This window comes from Serinus canaria, chromosome 28 (assembly GCF_022539315.1).
Source record: "Serinus canaria isolate serCan28SL12 chromosome 28, serCan2020, whole genome shotgun sequence".
Lineage (NCBI taxonomy): Eukaryota > Metazoa > Chordata > Aves > Passeriformes > Fringillidae > Serinus > Serinus canaria.
The window spans coordinates 39,807-54,398 of record NC_066341.1 but is presented as its reverse complement, the minus strand read 5'-3'; the positions used below and the strand labels follow the sequence as shown (position 1 = coordinate 54,398).

At 38.7% G+C, this 14,592-nt stretch overlaps 1 protein-coding gene across 7 annotated transcripts in view; it reads right to left on the bottom strand.

Moving 5' to 3' along the window:
* EPS15L1 (epidermal growth factor receptor pathway substrate 15 like 1) overlaps positions 1-14,592 on the bottom strand; it is a 46,024-nt gene that overhangs the window by 15,446 nt on the left and 15,986 nt on the right. For 4 of the 7 annotated variants that reach the window (XM_030231691.2, XM_050986023.1, XM_050986022.1 and 1 more), the window contains 6 exons: positions 12,809-12,935; positions 12,642-12,692; positions 12,116-12,252; positions 11,031-11,091; positions 10,591-10,673; positions 8,980-9,112 (listed from right to left, as the gene is read on the bottom strand). In XM_030231691.2, coding sequence (XP_030087551.2) covers positions 8,980-9,112; positions 10,591-10,673; positions 11,031-11,091; positions 12,116-12,252; positions 12,642-12,692; positions 12,809-12,935 — 592 coding nt within the window. The other 3 variants (XM_050986021.1, XM_050986026.1, XM_050986025.1) reach the window with 3 other exon arrangements.

The following is a 14,592-nucleotide window of genomic DNA, read 5'->3' as shown; positions in this document are numbered from 1 at the left end:
ATTTAGAGTTAAATCTAAATTAAAACAAGGAAATTATATTACATTATTTTTTTCTGATTAACACAATCCTTTCTTTTGTTCCTAACTCCTAATTATATCCATTATGCCTAACATGGCTTCTTTCTCTTAAAATTTATCTGACTAAATACATAGAGCAAATTTCTACATGGGAACATTGTACATGGTGCAAGTAAAAAGAAAAAAAAAGTCCACAAAAACATGATGTGTTTTAACACTAACTATTCACAACATCAAGACATCATTTTCTTTCAAGAACTGAACTCAGTAACTGCACAAGACAAAGCATTCAGACTCTGGCCTGCATTTATAAGGAAGATACTGAACCAATTGTAAAGTGTGAATTTTTATCTAGTTGAGACACTGAAGACACACCTTAGGCAAAGAAACTACTAAAACCCATTTATATGTCCAACTCAAGAAGCAGCAAAGATCTAAGCCTTCTTTACCTCACTGCAAGTGTCAACACAAGGTCAATGTGCACTGCCAGTGCTTTTGGGCTGCCTTGAAGATGAGAAATAAGTATAAAATTGCAAAAACAGTCAAACCATAAAATGCCTTAAATTTAGAGAAGTGACACATACAAAAAAGAACTATATTTATCTTTGGCATGAAGGAGGAGGAAGCATCAAACACAAAGGAAGGCAGCAACAGAAGCTGCACAAACACTGCCTGCACTGCCCTGAGCTGGGTCAGCAGCTGGTTACACACAGAAGGAGCAAGATGCTTCTGAAATGGTCCCAGGGGTACAAAAGACACCCCCAAAGAGTGAATCTAAAACTTTCATTTGGACAACCCTGGTCCACGGAAACCTGGAACACGTCTGCATATGTGCGATTATCTGGGTATCTAACTGCTAAAGCTTTGAGGTCAAAGTGCCATCAGAACAGCTCTTTAGATCCCTCCGTAACTGTGTGCACTTGAGTGGGCAAATCCATCTGCAATTTCCCTTGCAAACTCCCTGCACCACAGGAACAGAACAAAATGATGTTCTGCTGGTACCTTTTCTTGCACTTCTAGCTTCTCTGAGGCTGACAACAACCTTCTGCAACCACACTTCAAAGGACAGGCAAAGGATGGCCACCCCAAATTAGGGAATTAGTGTTTCTGTAGGTGATGGATTACAACATTCAGCACAGCTATAAGTTTGCAGATTGGTTCAATAAACACGATATTAAGATCCTGAAGACCTGTTAAGATCTAAAACCCCTGACCCCTTTTCATTTTTTTAAGCTACTAACATGTTCAGATATCACTTATCAGCCAACTGGCAAGATGAAAAAACAGGAGTTTATCAGCCAGATTTTGCTTAAATCAGCCTCTTCTGTCTTTTTTGGTAGGACAGCAAAATACATCTAGCAGTCTTGTAATTAGTGATTTGGTGAAATACTGAACCCTAACACCTTGATTGATTAAATTTATGATCAGTAACGGCATTACTACTATTTCGTAATAATTTAACACTCTGCAAACCTTTGTGTTTACACTGAGGTTTGGAGCTCCAGGTCTCTCTGAGGAATCAGAGTCATGCTCCCAAACCCAAGCAGGCTACTGTCCCCTATATTTTTTCAGTATATTAACATTTCAAAACTGTAACAAGTAATAAAAACACTGTGGGAACAAAACTGAAGCCCTTAACTCAAAAAGGTTAATCTAGAGGTGTTAACCACTAACCTCTGAAAAGCCCATATTCAGTTGCCATCATAGACCAGAGCTACAAAAAATAAATGGATCACTAAACAAAGCTGAAGTTTTTTGACAAATTCCCCGTGTGCACTGTGGAACAGTAATTTACCAATGGAATTTAACACCTGTATTTCAAACAGCAGCTAAGTAACTCCACTAATTTATTTCTTATATAGGATGAATTCAATAGGTTATTCCTTTAAATTTACTCAGAGTGGCTGTGGACTCCTCCCTGGAATTGTTCAAGGCCAGTCTGGACAGGACTTGGAACAACCTGGTCTAGTGGAAGGTGTTCCTGCCCAAGGCAGGGGGGTTAGAACTGGATGATCTTTAATGTCTCTTTAATGATATGAGATTCTATACATTCCAAGTTACATTGTAGTTTTCTGCTATTTACATATTGATGCCCCAAAGAAAAACTCAGTTTTTCTTTTAAAATGCTAATGCTAAGTGCATTAGCATTTTAAAAGTTCACTATTAATATAATATTCACTACCTCTATTATTCACTAAAATACAACAACATAATATAAACTATAACATTTACACAAGCTAAAATGATTTTAATAATAAAAATTCTTAAATAATTGTGTTTATTAAATAATCATTGCAAGAAAGCAGCACACTGAAATTGAAAAGTATATTTTCTTCCTGTGTTTTTAGGACTTTTATTCTTTCATAGTTAAAAAGGTGATAACCAATATAAGCAAGCAATAAAAATTTAGGAAAGGTTGAAGGTTTCACACTGCTCTGCAGTGAAGGTTCTTCCACTAATATCACAGGACCCCAGAATGGTTTGAATGGGAAGGATCTTAAAGGTAAGAATGCTGCCAGTACAAGTCATGGAAACACTGATGGTGCCAGTTTGGAGGCTTCAGAGTGACTTTTGCATGAGAAGCCATTTTGAACCTTCTGACAGTTTTAGGGTTCTCCATGCATCCTGAAATCTGGGTGCTTCCTCCATCACTCCTGGAATCAGGATTAAGGCACATTCATCCGAACTTCTTGATGGCAAAAAAATGCTGTCTCTGAGCTTCTCCAGCAACCATGGGCACCTGGACCATCGTTAGCTGAGCAGGGCAGTAACACTTGTTTGGAGAATGCCAACTAGCACCTGGTGACACTGACTATATCCTGTCATTTTAGTACCACGCAGGAATACAGAGTGGTGGGTATGGAGCATGGGTCACTGAATGCACCAGCAGCCTTAAAGGCACTAAACTATTTCTATGGCACTTGGGTGTGTGTTACCTCTCCTATCCCTGAGGCCTACAGGAATACTCACTGCTAAAACCCAAGACAATGCAAGGGGTATCAGTGGGACCTGATTGTATCCTACAACTTGGTGTACCTTGTCCCCTTGGAAGCCAGGTCACACACACTCCTGTTGTGGTGCTAACTTGATGGGAAAGGAACTCTTGTGTCTGAAAGGGCACACAAAAGGCAGGATAGAGCACCACACAGTTCAATGCCTGTGTCCTCTCCTCACATCCTTAATGTATAGCATCACTAAGGCAGGGCATGACCTGCTGTAACAGGAGAGGTCAAGCGTTGCTCATCCTCCCTGGACAGAGTGGCTTCCTTCAGGAACTCAAGGGCCTGACAAGGAGTCCAGAGCATAGAGAGTAATGTGTCAGATGCTTGTCAGTAGTGGTTAATCTCACTGGTTAACAGCGCTGCTATAACCGCAATGTGGAATGCATGGGGCTGCACTGAAAGGAAGTGGTAAGGGTGGGGCATAAGCACTAGGTCTCACGATCAAAGCCTTTACTTATAACCCAATCACTGACACCCACACAGCAACTTCCTGTACTTTAAAAAAAAAAAAAAAAAAGAAAAAAAAAATCTGTTTCTCTCTTTCTGTAATCAACAACTTTTACCTAGAAACTAGTTAGCGGCGAACTCTGACTGATTTCAATCTGCAGCTCACAGCAGAAAACATAATTTTTAATCTGTGAGAACCCACGAGAGCCATTTTAACTGACAGGTTTCACTCTACCAGTTCTTTCATATTTTTTTATCCTTAATTACACCAAAGTCCCATAAAGCTTGAGAACCTGCATAAGAAATATAAAGCAACCAGAAGTTTGGTAGTGCTGAACACCACACGCAGTCCTCTGCCAGCAAATAAAATGTCCTTATAAATCTACAAAACTCAGCAATGTTTTAGGGGAGTTTGAGAAAAAAATGTGCAGTGGAATGCAGATACTTGTCACAGGGCACCTTCGTTTAAGAATGCTAAGATACTTTACTATTATTTCCTTTCTATTTATCACAGCTCGTTACACAAAGCACTGGCATTTCTTTGGTGCTTTCTGAGCATTACTCAAGATATAACATCAATAAATAAATTTACAAAATGTCCCACTCCTCTCCAAAGAAACCTGCAAGTTCTCCAGTAGCACCTGGTAAACATCAAATTACTCCAGCCAAGTCCTAGGGGAGCCCTATGAAACCTAATGTCCATTAAGACCTTCATGGAGATTTATACTTTACTGAAGAACATGCACACGTTCTCTTGGGGATTTTCATTTGAAGAGTCTTGTCAGAAGAGCTAAAGAACTTTTTCTTGGCTGATCTTCCTCAACCTAAAGAGAATCTTAAACCATGTATGGGACAGCGATGTTCCAAATCTTTTAATGAAACAGTAAGTTGGAGCTTTTAGGTACACTAGTATCTAGGTTTGTTCCTCCTGGAATACCTTCTCCTGGCTGTTCTCTACTGGGATTCACTGAATTATTAACCTTCCTTCAGTTCTCTTTAAAGATTCTGCACTTAACCTCCAAACAGTTATGCTGAATAAATACTAAGAGTATTTTACCATAAAAGCAAACATGAGATTTCTCTTGGACCAAGAAAGGATCAGATTAGGACTCTGAAACACCTAAAAGATCTCGACAGACTGGTTAAAAATAGAGTAAGAAAGAAAGAAAATTATTTACGATGAACAAAACTAGCATAAAGCTGAGATTCTACCCAAGATTCAAATCTAATTAAATAATCTTGTAATTGTCATACCCTCTCTTCTTAATCTCAGTATTCAAGAAGGGAAAGAGATGGATCTCAGGGTACCTAATCCATGCCACACAATAAGGGTTTTCCTTCTCACAGAGAGAGCTGTGAACTGAACTACCTGCTAATACACTCAGATCACAGTTGCTCCTCACTGTTCTAGCTGTGGAAAAAAACCCCCAAATATCAACTAAAACCAAACAAACCAACCAAAACAATCAACCCATTTTCACTTTACAAGCAGAACATGTCAGGATGTGTAGGACCAGACCTGATGACCCACTGCAATCCTGTTACTGACAACCCCTGAAGTAGCAGAGAATTTTCTCTACACACTGCGTGAAGACTGTGTCCAGAATCTGGATATGAGAACAGCTCCCCTGAACCACAAACTCCTTTTAGAGGTTTTTCCAGGTACACCTGAAGGCCTTTTGCTCTGACTATCACTACATGGTAAACACAGGTTGTGTCCAAAAGACTCCATTTCAGGACCTGTGCTCGACAACTTCCTCTTGAAGGACTTGGATGTGTGACTGGAAGGCAGACTTAAGAAAGTTTGGTGATGACACGCAGTTGGGAGGAGCTGTTGACTCCCTTGAAGGCAGAGATGTGCTGCACAGAGATCCTGACAAAGGAAAGAGCTGGGCAATCCCCAGCTTAACATGTGAAATGCCAAATCCTGTCCCTGTGCCAGGGCAGCCCTGGATGCAGGGACAGACTGGGGAATTAGAGGCTGTGGACCAGCCATGTGGAAAGGGACCAGGGAGTCCTTGGTTGGTGTAAGTTGGATCTGAGTCACCAGTGTGCCTCAGCAGCCCAAAGTGTCACCATGTTCTGGGAGGCACCAGACCTAGCAGCACCAGCCCAACAAGGGATGGGATTCTCCCATTCTGCTCTGCACTGTGGTGGCCACACCTCGAGTGCTGGGAACACTTTGGGCACCACAAGATCATAAGGATCCAAAGCTGGTGGAGAGTGCCCCAATGAAGGACACGGAGCTGGGGAAGGGGCTGAGGAGCAGCTGAGGGCACTTGGCTCCTTCAGCTGGAGCACAGGAGACTGAGGGGAGGCTCCTCAGAGGCTGCAGCTCCTCCCTGGGGGAGGCACAGGGACAGGGGCTGAGCTCTGGGACAGGAGGCCAGGAAGGGCTGGAGCTGGGCCAGGGCTTGGCATGGAGCTCAGGGAAAGGTTCTTCCCTACGAGGGTGCTGGGCAGTGCCCAGGCTCCCCAGAGCAGGGGTCACAGCCTAAAGGCTGTCAGAGGTCAAAAAGTGCTTGGACAATGCTTTCAGAGGGTGAGATTGTTGGGGTATCCTGTGCAGGGCCACCAGTTTGGCTCCACAATCCTTACGGGTCCCTTCCAACTCAGGACATGCCATGATTTTAAGTGTTTTCCTGATCCTGTGCTCAGCTGCAAGGGTTTGCTCTGTTTGCTCTTTGTTTTCATGAAGGAATGAGACTTAATGTCAAACTCCTCATTCATCTGGACAAAACAGAGACCCATGGGCAAAGTGAGAACTGCGGCACACTTTGGTCCAGGACATAGCGCAATCCCTCAATGGGAATGTTTGCATGTCACATGCAAAAGCTTTACACAAAGAAAAGAAAAAGAAAAGCACCAAATCAGGGCTAATCAGGAACAACCCCTAGTGGATCCTGTTTAGTTTCCACTAACAAAAGCCTGAGAAATCAGACAGCTTCCAATGCTCTGCAAAAGTATTTATATTTTCTACTTGAGTGCAGAGGTTTGAGGACAAGCAAAGTTTTCTTTTAGAGCTTTTTGCACCTGCCTACCAAAATGCAACCAAACCACAAAAGTTTATCAATATTAACCCCCCCCCAATAGAAAGAACAGTTTTACTAAAAAGCGTACAGTAGAAAGGCAAATTACAGGTTTGTCTGGTAATAATTAGCGTTTATTTGTCCTTCAGCAAGATCTTTATCACTTGTTTTTTAATTAAAGAGACCAATAAGAAAGGTAAGAAACAACGGAAGCTTCTTGTCTGTTGTTTGTTTGCTGAGGCCATTCTAACACACATTTTATGCCTCTATCTCTTGCTACAATCACACTTTATTACTATATAATTTCTCATGCTTTAAGTAACCACTGAAGATTGCCTAGTTGTGGAAGGAAGGGAGGAGTAGATCTGCATAAACACACAAGGCTCATTTGCTTTAAAAAAAACCCTGTTGTTTCCTCCTTAGCCTATTTTATCATAACAACATTTGGTTTTGGTAGTGTGGAACCTCACAAATACTGTATCTCCCCAGAAGGGGGGAAGGGACACACTTAAACCATTTTTAACCAACTGATTAAAGGCTGAGTGCACATGTCTAAATAAAAAGAAATTAATACAGCTGAATATTCCCCAAATTCCTCAGTATGTACAAAAGAGGGAATGAGGACACAGAAACCCAAAAACTCTCATGTAGGTGAGTGAGTACTCACCTTTCCTGCTACTATTACACTGCATTTGCTAAGAGTAATCATGTTTCTAACAAGAAATAGAAAGAAACCACATATAAGAGATTCTATGGTTATATCTAGTATTTATTGGAATAATCCATCTTTACATAGGCCCTGTTAACTAAAAAATATTTTATGTAGATATTTTTTTGAAAGATGGCCATTTGCATTCTTTCCTTGAAAACCAAATAAAGAAAAATAACATCATTCACAATGTGAAATAAGATTCCCTTCAGCTTTTCTATTTCTTCTTTTATTCATGTGTGTCCTAGTGACTGATATTTGTCAACATGACACATTACGTGGGGGTTTTTTTAATTACTGAAAACTCATTAGTAGAGTAGTAGAAAATACACAAAGTGAGCATAGAACAAACTGCTTCAAAGGTGTTTCCACAATCCTAGAGGATTTCCTGACACCTTACATCCATCCATACAAAAAGCCTCTCATTTGTTGCTTTCAGGGTTTTTGGGTGCACCATAATCTCTTAAGCAATAAAACCACAGCAACAGGAACAAACTAATACTGCTGCAATGGTCTGCTCGTAAGTCTAGTATGTAGAATTGGAATCTTTCACGTTTTAGAACAATTTATGAGATAGGTAATGACATTAAGGATACCTTGGTATCCTTAATGCACTTTTCACATTATCCTAGGAGTTTGTTCTAGAAAAACTGGTTTGCGAAACCAGCCAGATCAACAATACCTGTCACAAAGTGGATGCCTGCTCTGCTCCAAAATGCACCAGCAGAAAGGCAGAGAACCCACACACTGCAGAGACTGTCTTAATACTGTCTGTGGATATATAAATACATGATTATCAATGTGTTTAGTGCAAAATGCTGTGCCTATCCATAAGCAGCATCTAGCTTCTGTTGCTTTTTTGAGCCAACTGAACGTTCCCTCTTGATATCAACTGAACACTACCATTGTTGTTAAAAGGAGACTTGAAACTACATGGCTTCAGTTCTTTAAACAGTTTCACTGGTAGCTGAATATATTGAAAACAACTACAGGGAGAACAGAAATTGAAGGTCCACTGAGAGAGATCTTATTTTCAATTCACGAGATTTATATATCTCCCAGATTTCCATAAATTATGGACTAGAAGCAGGAACAAAGCCATATATATTTAGAAAGTGTTTTCTTTTTAATTCACACAGTAATGTGCAAATGCAAGAATGATCCTCCCTGGACAGACAGATCAGGACAGGCCTAACTGTGTACCCTGATCTTGTTAGTACCTAGTGGCAGATGCCTCTGGAAGAACAACAAAACAAAATAAAGATGCAGCCATAGTCAAACTGCCTTGCTACTCAGCTACAAAGGAGCTGGAGCCAGTATTTTGGCTTTTGGGACACCCTGTTGTCTCTGTTTCTTCTGAGAATTATCTAAAGGCTTTTTTAAGACTATTTAAACTTTTTTGCATTCACCATATTCTCTGGCAAATATAGAAATAAATCCTGAATTTAGATTACCATATAAAAACAAACCTCTTTATTTTGAAGATGCCATTTACTAATCTTATATGTTGCCTACTTAGAAAATACGGGGGTTTTTCCCCTGTTTTTTCCTGCCACGTGATTTTATAGATCTGTAATAGCATTCTCATCATCTGTTTTCCACTTTGAAGAGTTTCAGTCTGATTTACTGATAATTTTGTCAATTTACCAATAACTTCACATCTTCTTCCATGGTTGAAATATAAGACAGATAGTAGACTGTCAACTTGCTCTTATATCCAGCAATACACTGTAAATTGAAAGAAGCAGCTTTTAAAAGAAGAAAACCTCCTTACCACTGGGTGGCTTGGGTCGTGGAGGGACATTTTTCTTGGGTGGTAATGCTGGTGTGTCTGATTTGCTTTTGAAAGGGTCATCTGTGAATCCTGCCCCTCCAAAAGAGGAGGCAAAGGGGTCTGAAGGTACTGACTACATGAAAAAAAAGAAAAGAAAAGGGACGTAAGCACACTGGAGAATACCTGTGGTTTCATGAAGCTACAGGTTAAGTCAAGTAAAAGCATTAACTTCAAAACCTGAGGGCAGATGTATAGAATTGTAAGTGGTGTAGGAGGCTAATGCCTAATGACAGAGGTAAGATTCCACAAACATTCAAAGACCTTATGCTCTTAATCATTTAAGTACTTCTAGAACTTTTAGTCCTAGCAAAATAGTTGATGAGGGAATAAAAGGGAGTTAAACTTTACTCTTTACTATTTGGCAATGAACCATTGCCATGGTTCATACCACAGCCTGACCTTCACTCTAATAAACAGAACCATGACAGAACCTGGAAAAACAGTGCAGAAGGGATAACTTTATTCCAAACTTTTCTGAAGTTACACAGAGGTATTTGACTTTTTAATAAAAACCTTAGGGAATATCCAAAAGCATGTGTTTAAATCTTCCTATATTCAGACAGCTTTTCTAAAGGACTCTCCTACCGATTAAGAAGCACACAACTATTGTGCCATGCAGGGAAATTTATCATTGTGAAATGAAGAAAGAGGAGTTTTGTGAAAAAGGTAAAAATTGCAGTCAAACCTTTGCTAAAATATCTACCTCAAGCCAGCCATGTCTACTGGTAAAGGCTGTTGCCATCTAGTGGAGAGCTAAAACCCTCCCCAAAATAGTAAAAGTTAGGAGAGGAAAAAAAAAAAAAACCCCAAGAAATGTAATTAGAAATGTAAAGTGAAATGATATCCTATTTCATTTTTAACATTTACTCCACAGTGTTCAAGTGTGACTGTAGAACTAATGTAAGGAGTTGGGCACTGAGTTAACTAAATTCCAAACTTCACCTCAGGAAAGCAGACCTTTCCAGCAATCCAATTTTTCATGTGTGTCCTGAAACTTTTTCTTCATCTGCTATTTAAAATGACCAGAAATTGCACACTTAAAACATGGGAGAGACTGACTGACTACGGTAAGAGTGGAGTAAGGTTACGTTACATTTATTTAGTAGCATAGTATTTTGTTAAAAGTTGGACTCAGTCTTAGAGGCCTTATTCAAACAATGATTTTATGGTAAGCTTAGAAACAAGTCAGGATACTTACTATGAAGTAACCAAGAAGCAAATTCCAGGACTTAGATGAAGGCTGGACACTAAAATATATTATTATCTGCAACAACTACCTCTTCTTACAAGTTAAAACTAGATGTTAACTTATTTTCTTGATCTGGTAATTGAAAATATTTGTGAAAAATTTATTTATCCCTACTGAATCTACCAGTCTTAGTAAGACTTTGCCATATCTGACATGGTTGCTATATAGCCGGTGAGGCTGACTGGAAGAAAAATGAACAAAACCAGATTGTCAGCTAAAAAGTTACAATCATATCACACTCTTTTAGAAAGCATCTTTACCTACATTTTTTAAAGGCCAGTTGCTTTCCTTTTAACCTTTACCTTTGACATCTGACTGAAGTCTGCAAATCCCTCACCACCACTGAAAGCACCACTTCCAAATGGATCCAGTGTTCCAAATGGATCTGGAACAGATATGCAGAAAGAAGTTATTTTGAATAATACTTAAGAATTACAAGGAATGCTCAGTGGTGCCAATGAAGCACAAAACTAGGCAGGTGATTAAAACACACTTGCATTTTGACCTGCCATGAGATGTTCAAAGCTAATTCCAAAAAACAATAGGTTTTCTACCAGTTGTTTGTAGGGAAAATATGAAAAGAAAACAGTGACATATATAGTGCCACAAAGACAGCCTTCACGAACTGTGACAAGACCATGGTACTTTTTGCCAATGGTTCACAAGACTCTTTATGCTCAACTCTTATATTTGATTCTTCATTCATAAAAAGATACCTCATTATAAAATGTTTACATCTTACCTGGACCTTTTGAAGAGATACTGGAAGATGTAAAAGGATCAGTGCTTTCAAAAGGGTCAGGCTAAATAAGAACATACACACATAATTATTTTTCTTCTGGACTGTGCACTTACCATTTCATGCCTATCAAAATCTCTTGCTTTAAGACAAATAGTTTCCAGTTTCAGACCACTCTATTCAGTGGACAGAGTAGGATAAAATCAGCTCATTATATTATATCATTAGTGCATTTGGCTATTGACTAATATTGACACTAACAGGTACCTACAAGTGAGAAGCATATTCCACTGAAATATATGCAACATTAGTTACCGGGGCAAAACATGAAAATACACCCACAAGTGTTTAGTCTTTAAGCAACAGATAGAATATTCAGGTCATGCATTTATATAATTAATAATGCAGAGAGTCTGTATACTGCTTCTTTTTAAACAGATGGTTTTTACAGCTGTTCTTTAGTTTGACAAGTTAGCTTTTATTTAAGTACAATCCTATACTGCAAGAGTAACTAACTTCCCACAGACTGAAACTGGTCTTGGGTAGCAACACTCAATGAACTGCATAAAAATGATGAAAATACTAATAAAAACAAAACAAAAAAAATCATACTCCCTCCCCAAACGAGCACCCATATGTACATCAGGACAGTTTAGAACTGCAACTATGGCTAAAACAAGTGTGTTCTGTGCAGTCCCTCCACTGTGCTGGCTCCAGAGTCTGCTGAGGGCCCAGGAATCCTTTAGTCAGAGCAGTTCCTCCATCTCATTCACTATGTGACTGCAGAAATCTATGGGATGGAGGGAATGGTGGGAATGAGTAGATGCTGCTGCTTTGAAATTCCCAACAGAGAGGAAAAATATCCACCTAAATGTATCCTCATGGTGAATGCACCTCATTATCATGGAACCAGAGAGAACACTGCTGATTGCCTAAACAATCCACACTTACATTTTAAGAATACATTTAATAATATTTCATCAGTTAGGAAAAAAGTATTTTGTATTATTTCACTCCTTTTAGCTCTGAGACAATAAACCTTTCGATAGTAAAGAAATCTATTAAGTGTAGATTTAAAAACTACTGACCTTTGAGGGTAAAGTGGGGGTTTTTGTGAATGGATCTGAGGTAAATGGGTCACTCTTCACCTGTTTCTTGAAGAAATCCTCAGGGGCAGAAGTACGAAATGGGTCGCTTTCCTTAAATGGATCTCCTCCAAAGGGATCTAGAAGGAGCATGAAAAGGTAAATACAATGTAGCACTAGTGTGTCTATAAAGAACATTCTATATTTGACCTCACATGCACTGATACAATTTTTCTTACACAAACACAATGTTTTGATAAATCTGATAGACTTCCAGAGACCTCTCTGCAGAGGGTATTTACTAAGTTTGAACATGTTATATGAAGCTTTCAGACTTAGAGAGTTACACAATTCTCATTTAACATAATGATTCTGAATGCACACTCTGTTGGGTTTCTATGCTCCCACATGCAAACCAAAAATCTCAAGCCAGGGAAAACCTTTATGCTTCCTTCGTGATTGTAAATCTTTGTGTTTGACTACAAATTGTTTATACCACACCTGTCCTGTCATTAAAATGGGCTATTACCTGCTGGAGCAGGTGGCTGTTCTGCAAAAGGATCATGCTGGAATGGGTCACCTATGCAGAAGAGAAAAACAATTTGTTTTATCTACTATTTGGCAAGATAAGTTTGTGAAAATATTATTTACTCAACAATTAATCTTCAAGGTCCTAGAAAAGCACTTGTCACTTACTGCCTTTGAAGGGGTCTGCTCCCTTAAATGGATCCGATTTGAAAGGATCTTCAGACTGGAATGGGTCTGTATGCAATTCTTGTGTATTATTGGTAAACATCAAGGCTTTATTCTTAAATGGATCATCCTAAAAATTAAAAGGAGAAACATCACAACAGCTTGTCATGATAAAAATAAAAATACCCAGTTACCCATAAAGCAGAAATTGTATGCTATCTTGGTCCTTGATTAATAGTCTTTAAAATTACTTCCTAAAGAACTTTCTGAATATGTGACTTCTAAGTAGAACTAATTACACAGCAGAAGGAAATGTGTATCCCAAGGCTACACAGAACACCAAAAGATAACAGTACAGTAGCAATTAAATGTTAAACCGTTGCCCATATTAATATATTCAACTCTCAAACACTTTAATAACAAAAGCAAACCAACCCCAAACATCACACTATCAAAAAATTCTCTGCCATTATAGCTCAGCTTCAGGTAAGACACTTATTTAAAAAGAAAGAATACAAAAATAATCTGCGGACTACAAATACTACAAATTACTATTGAGTAGTCAGATACTAGATTGCTTCTTGTTAACTCATCTTTGAGCTTAAAGCTCCAAATACTGATTTCCCACGATAAAGCACTTCATGCAGGAAGAGTCACCCCAACATTTTGATGGCAAGAGCTTTCTCAGCAGAGGCCAAATCTACATTTGTCAAGTTGCCGAAAATAGCTTGCAGGAACAAGCAGCAAAGTTATGAAGTTATGAAACCTCTTAATGACATTCATCTGAATGATACCCCTGGCTTGGGTCTTATTTGGAGGTCTCTGATGAAACCCCGAGTGCAGACAGCACCTGCACAGCAGAATTCCAGGGACATTGGGAGCCATCACAGCATAAGGAATATCCAGAAATAACTACCCACTTACACGGCCCCCAACACCAGAAAGAGACAGGATTTCTTTCATCCTTTACAAGATGCAAATGCAAACATCCTAATTAATACTTCTCAAAACAGCAGGAGGGAGGTGGGGACAGAAGGAAGAGGAAGGAAGAATTGAGAAACAGGAAAGTGGCACAATGGTTTAAAAAAATTGCTATGAACATAGACTGGTGTTTTCTGCCAGTAAGTGGGTCCTAGGTTTTGCAAGAAAACATCTGGAAGTTTTGACTGGAAATTAAATATATTTATGCAAGCCATGCAAGCACAGAAACTAAGCACTAAAGTGTTTTAAGACCTTTAGTATATGTTTCTCAATGTACTGTTTTTATCTACACTGTTCTTCTTTTGAGCAGTTCGTTTTTACAGAGCAAGTGTAAAGTACTGCATAAAGGCAGCAATGCCTGGCAAATATTTACTAACACTAACTATATAATTATATATTCAACTTCATACTAAACCCATAGCAAATACTGTGCTTACAACAGTAAACATGTTTCCATAGTGAGGAAGGGCCACATAGATGTGCAAGCAGAATCAAGCAAGTATGCAACTTTTATCTTGTCATATTTAAGACAAGAAATAGGGTTAAAAAAAAGAAGAAAATTCTTGTGGTTTAGAGGAATATTTAATACCCAAATCAACATTACATACTCAAAACAAATTGACTTGAAAAATGTTTAAGAACTTGAAAGATTTTATGATTTGGGGAAAAAATGCTGATTAAATAAAAACATAATAAATGAGAAAGATGATGCTGAAATTATTTAAGCAAAAGAGAACCATCCTTTCAGAAAGGGAATATGAGATGTGTAATAAATATAGCTCAAAGTAAAGCAGAAATTTGTAAAG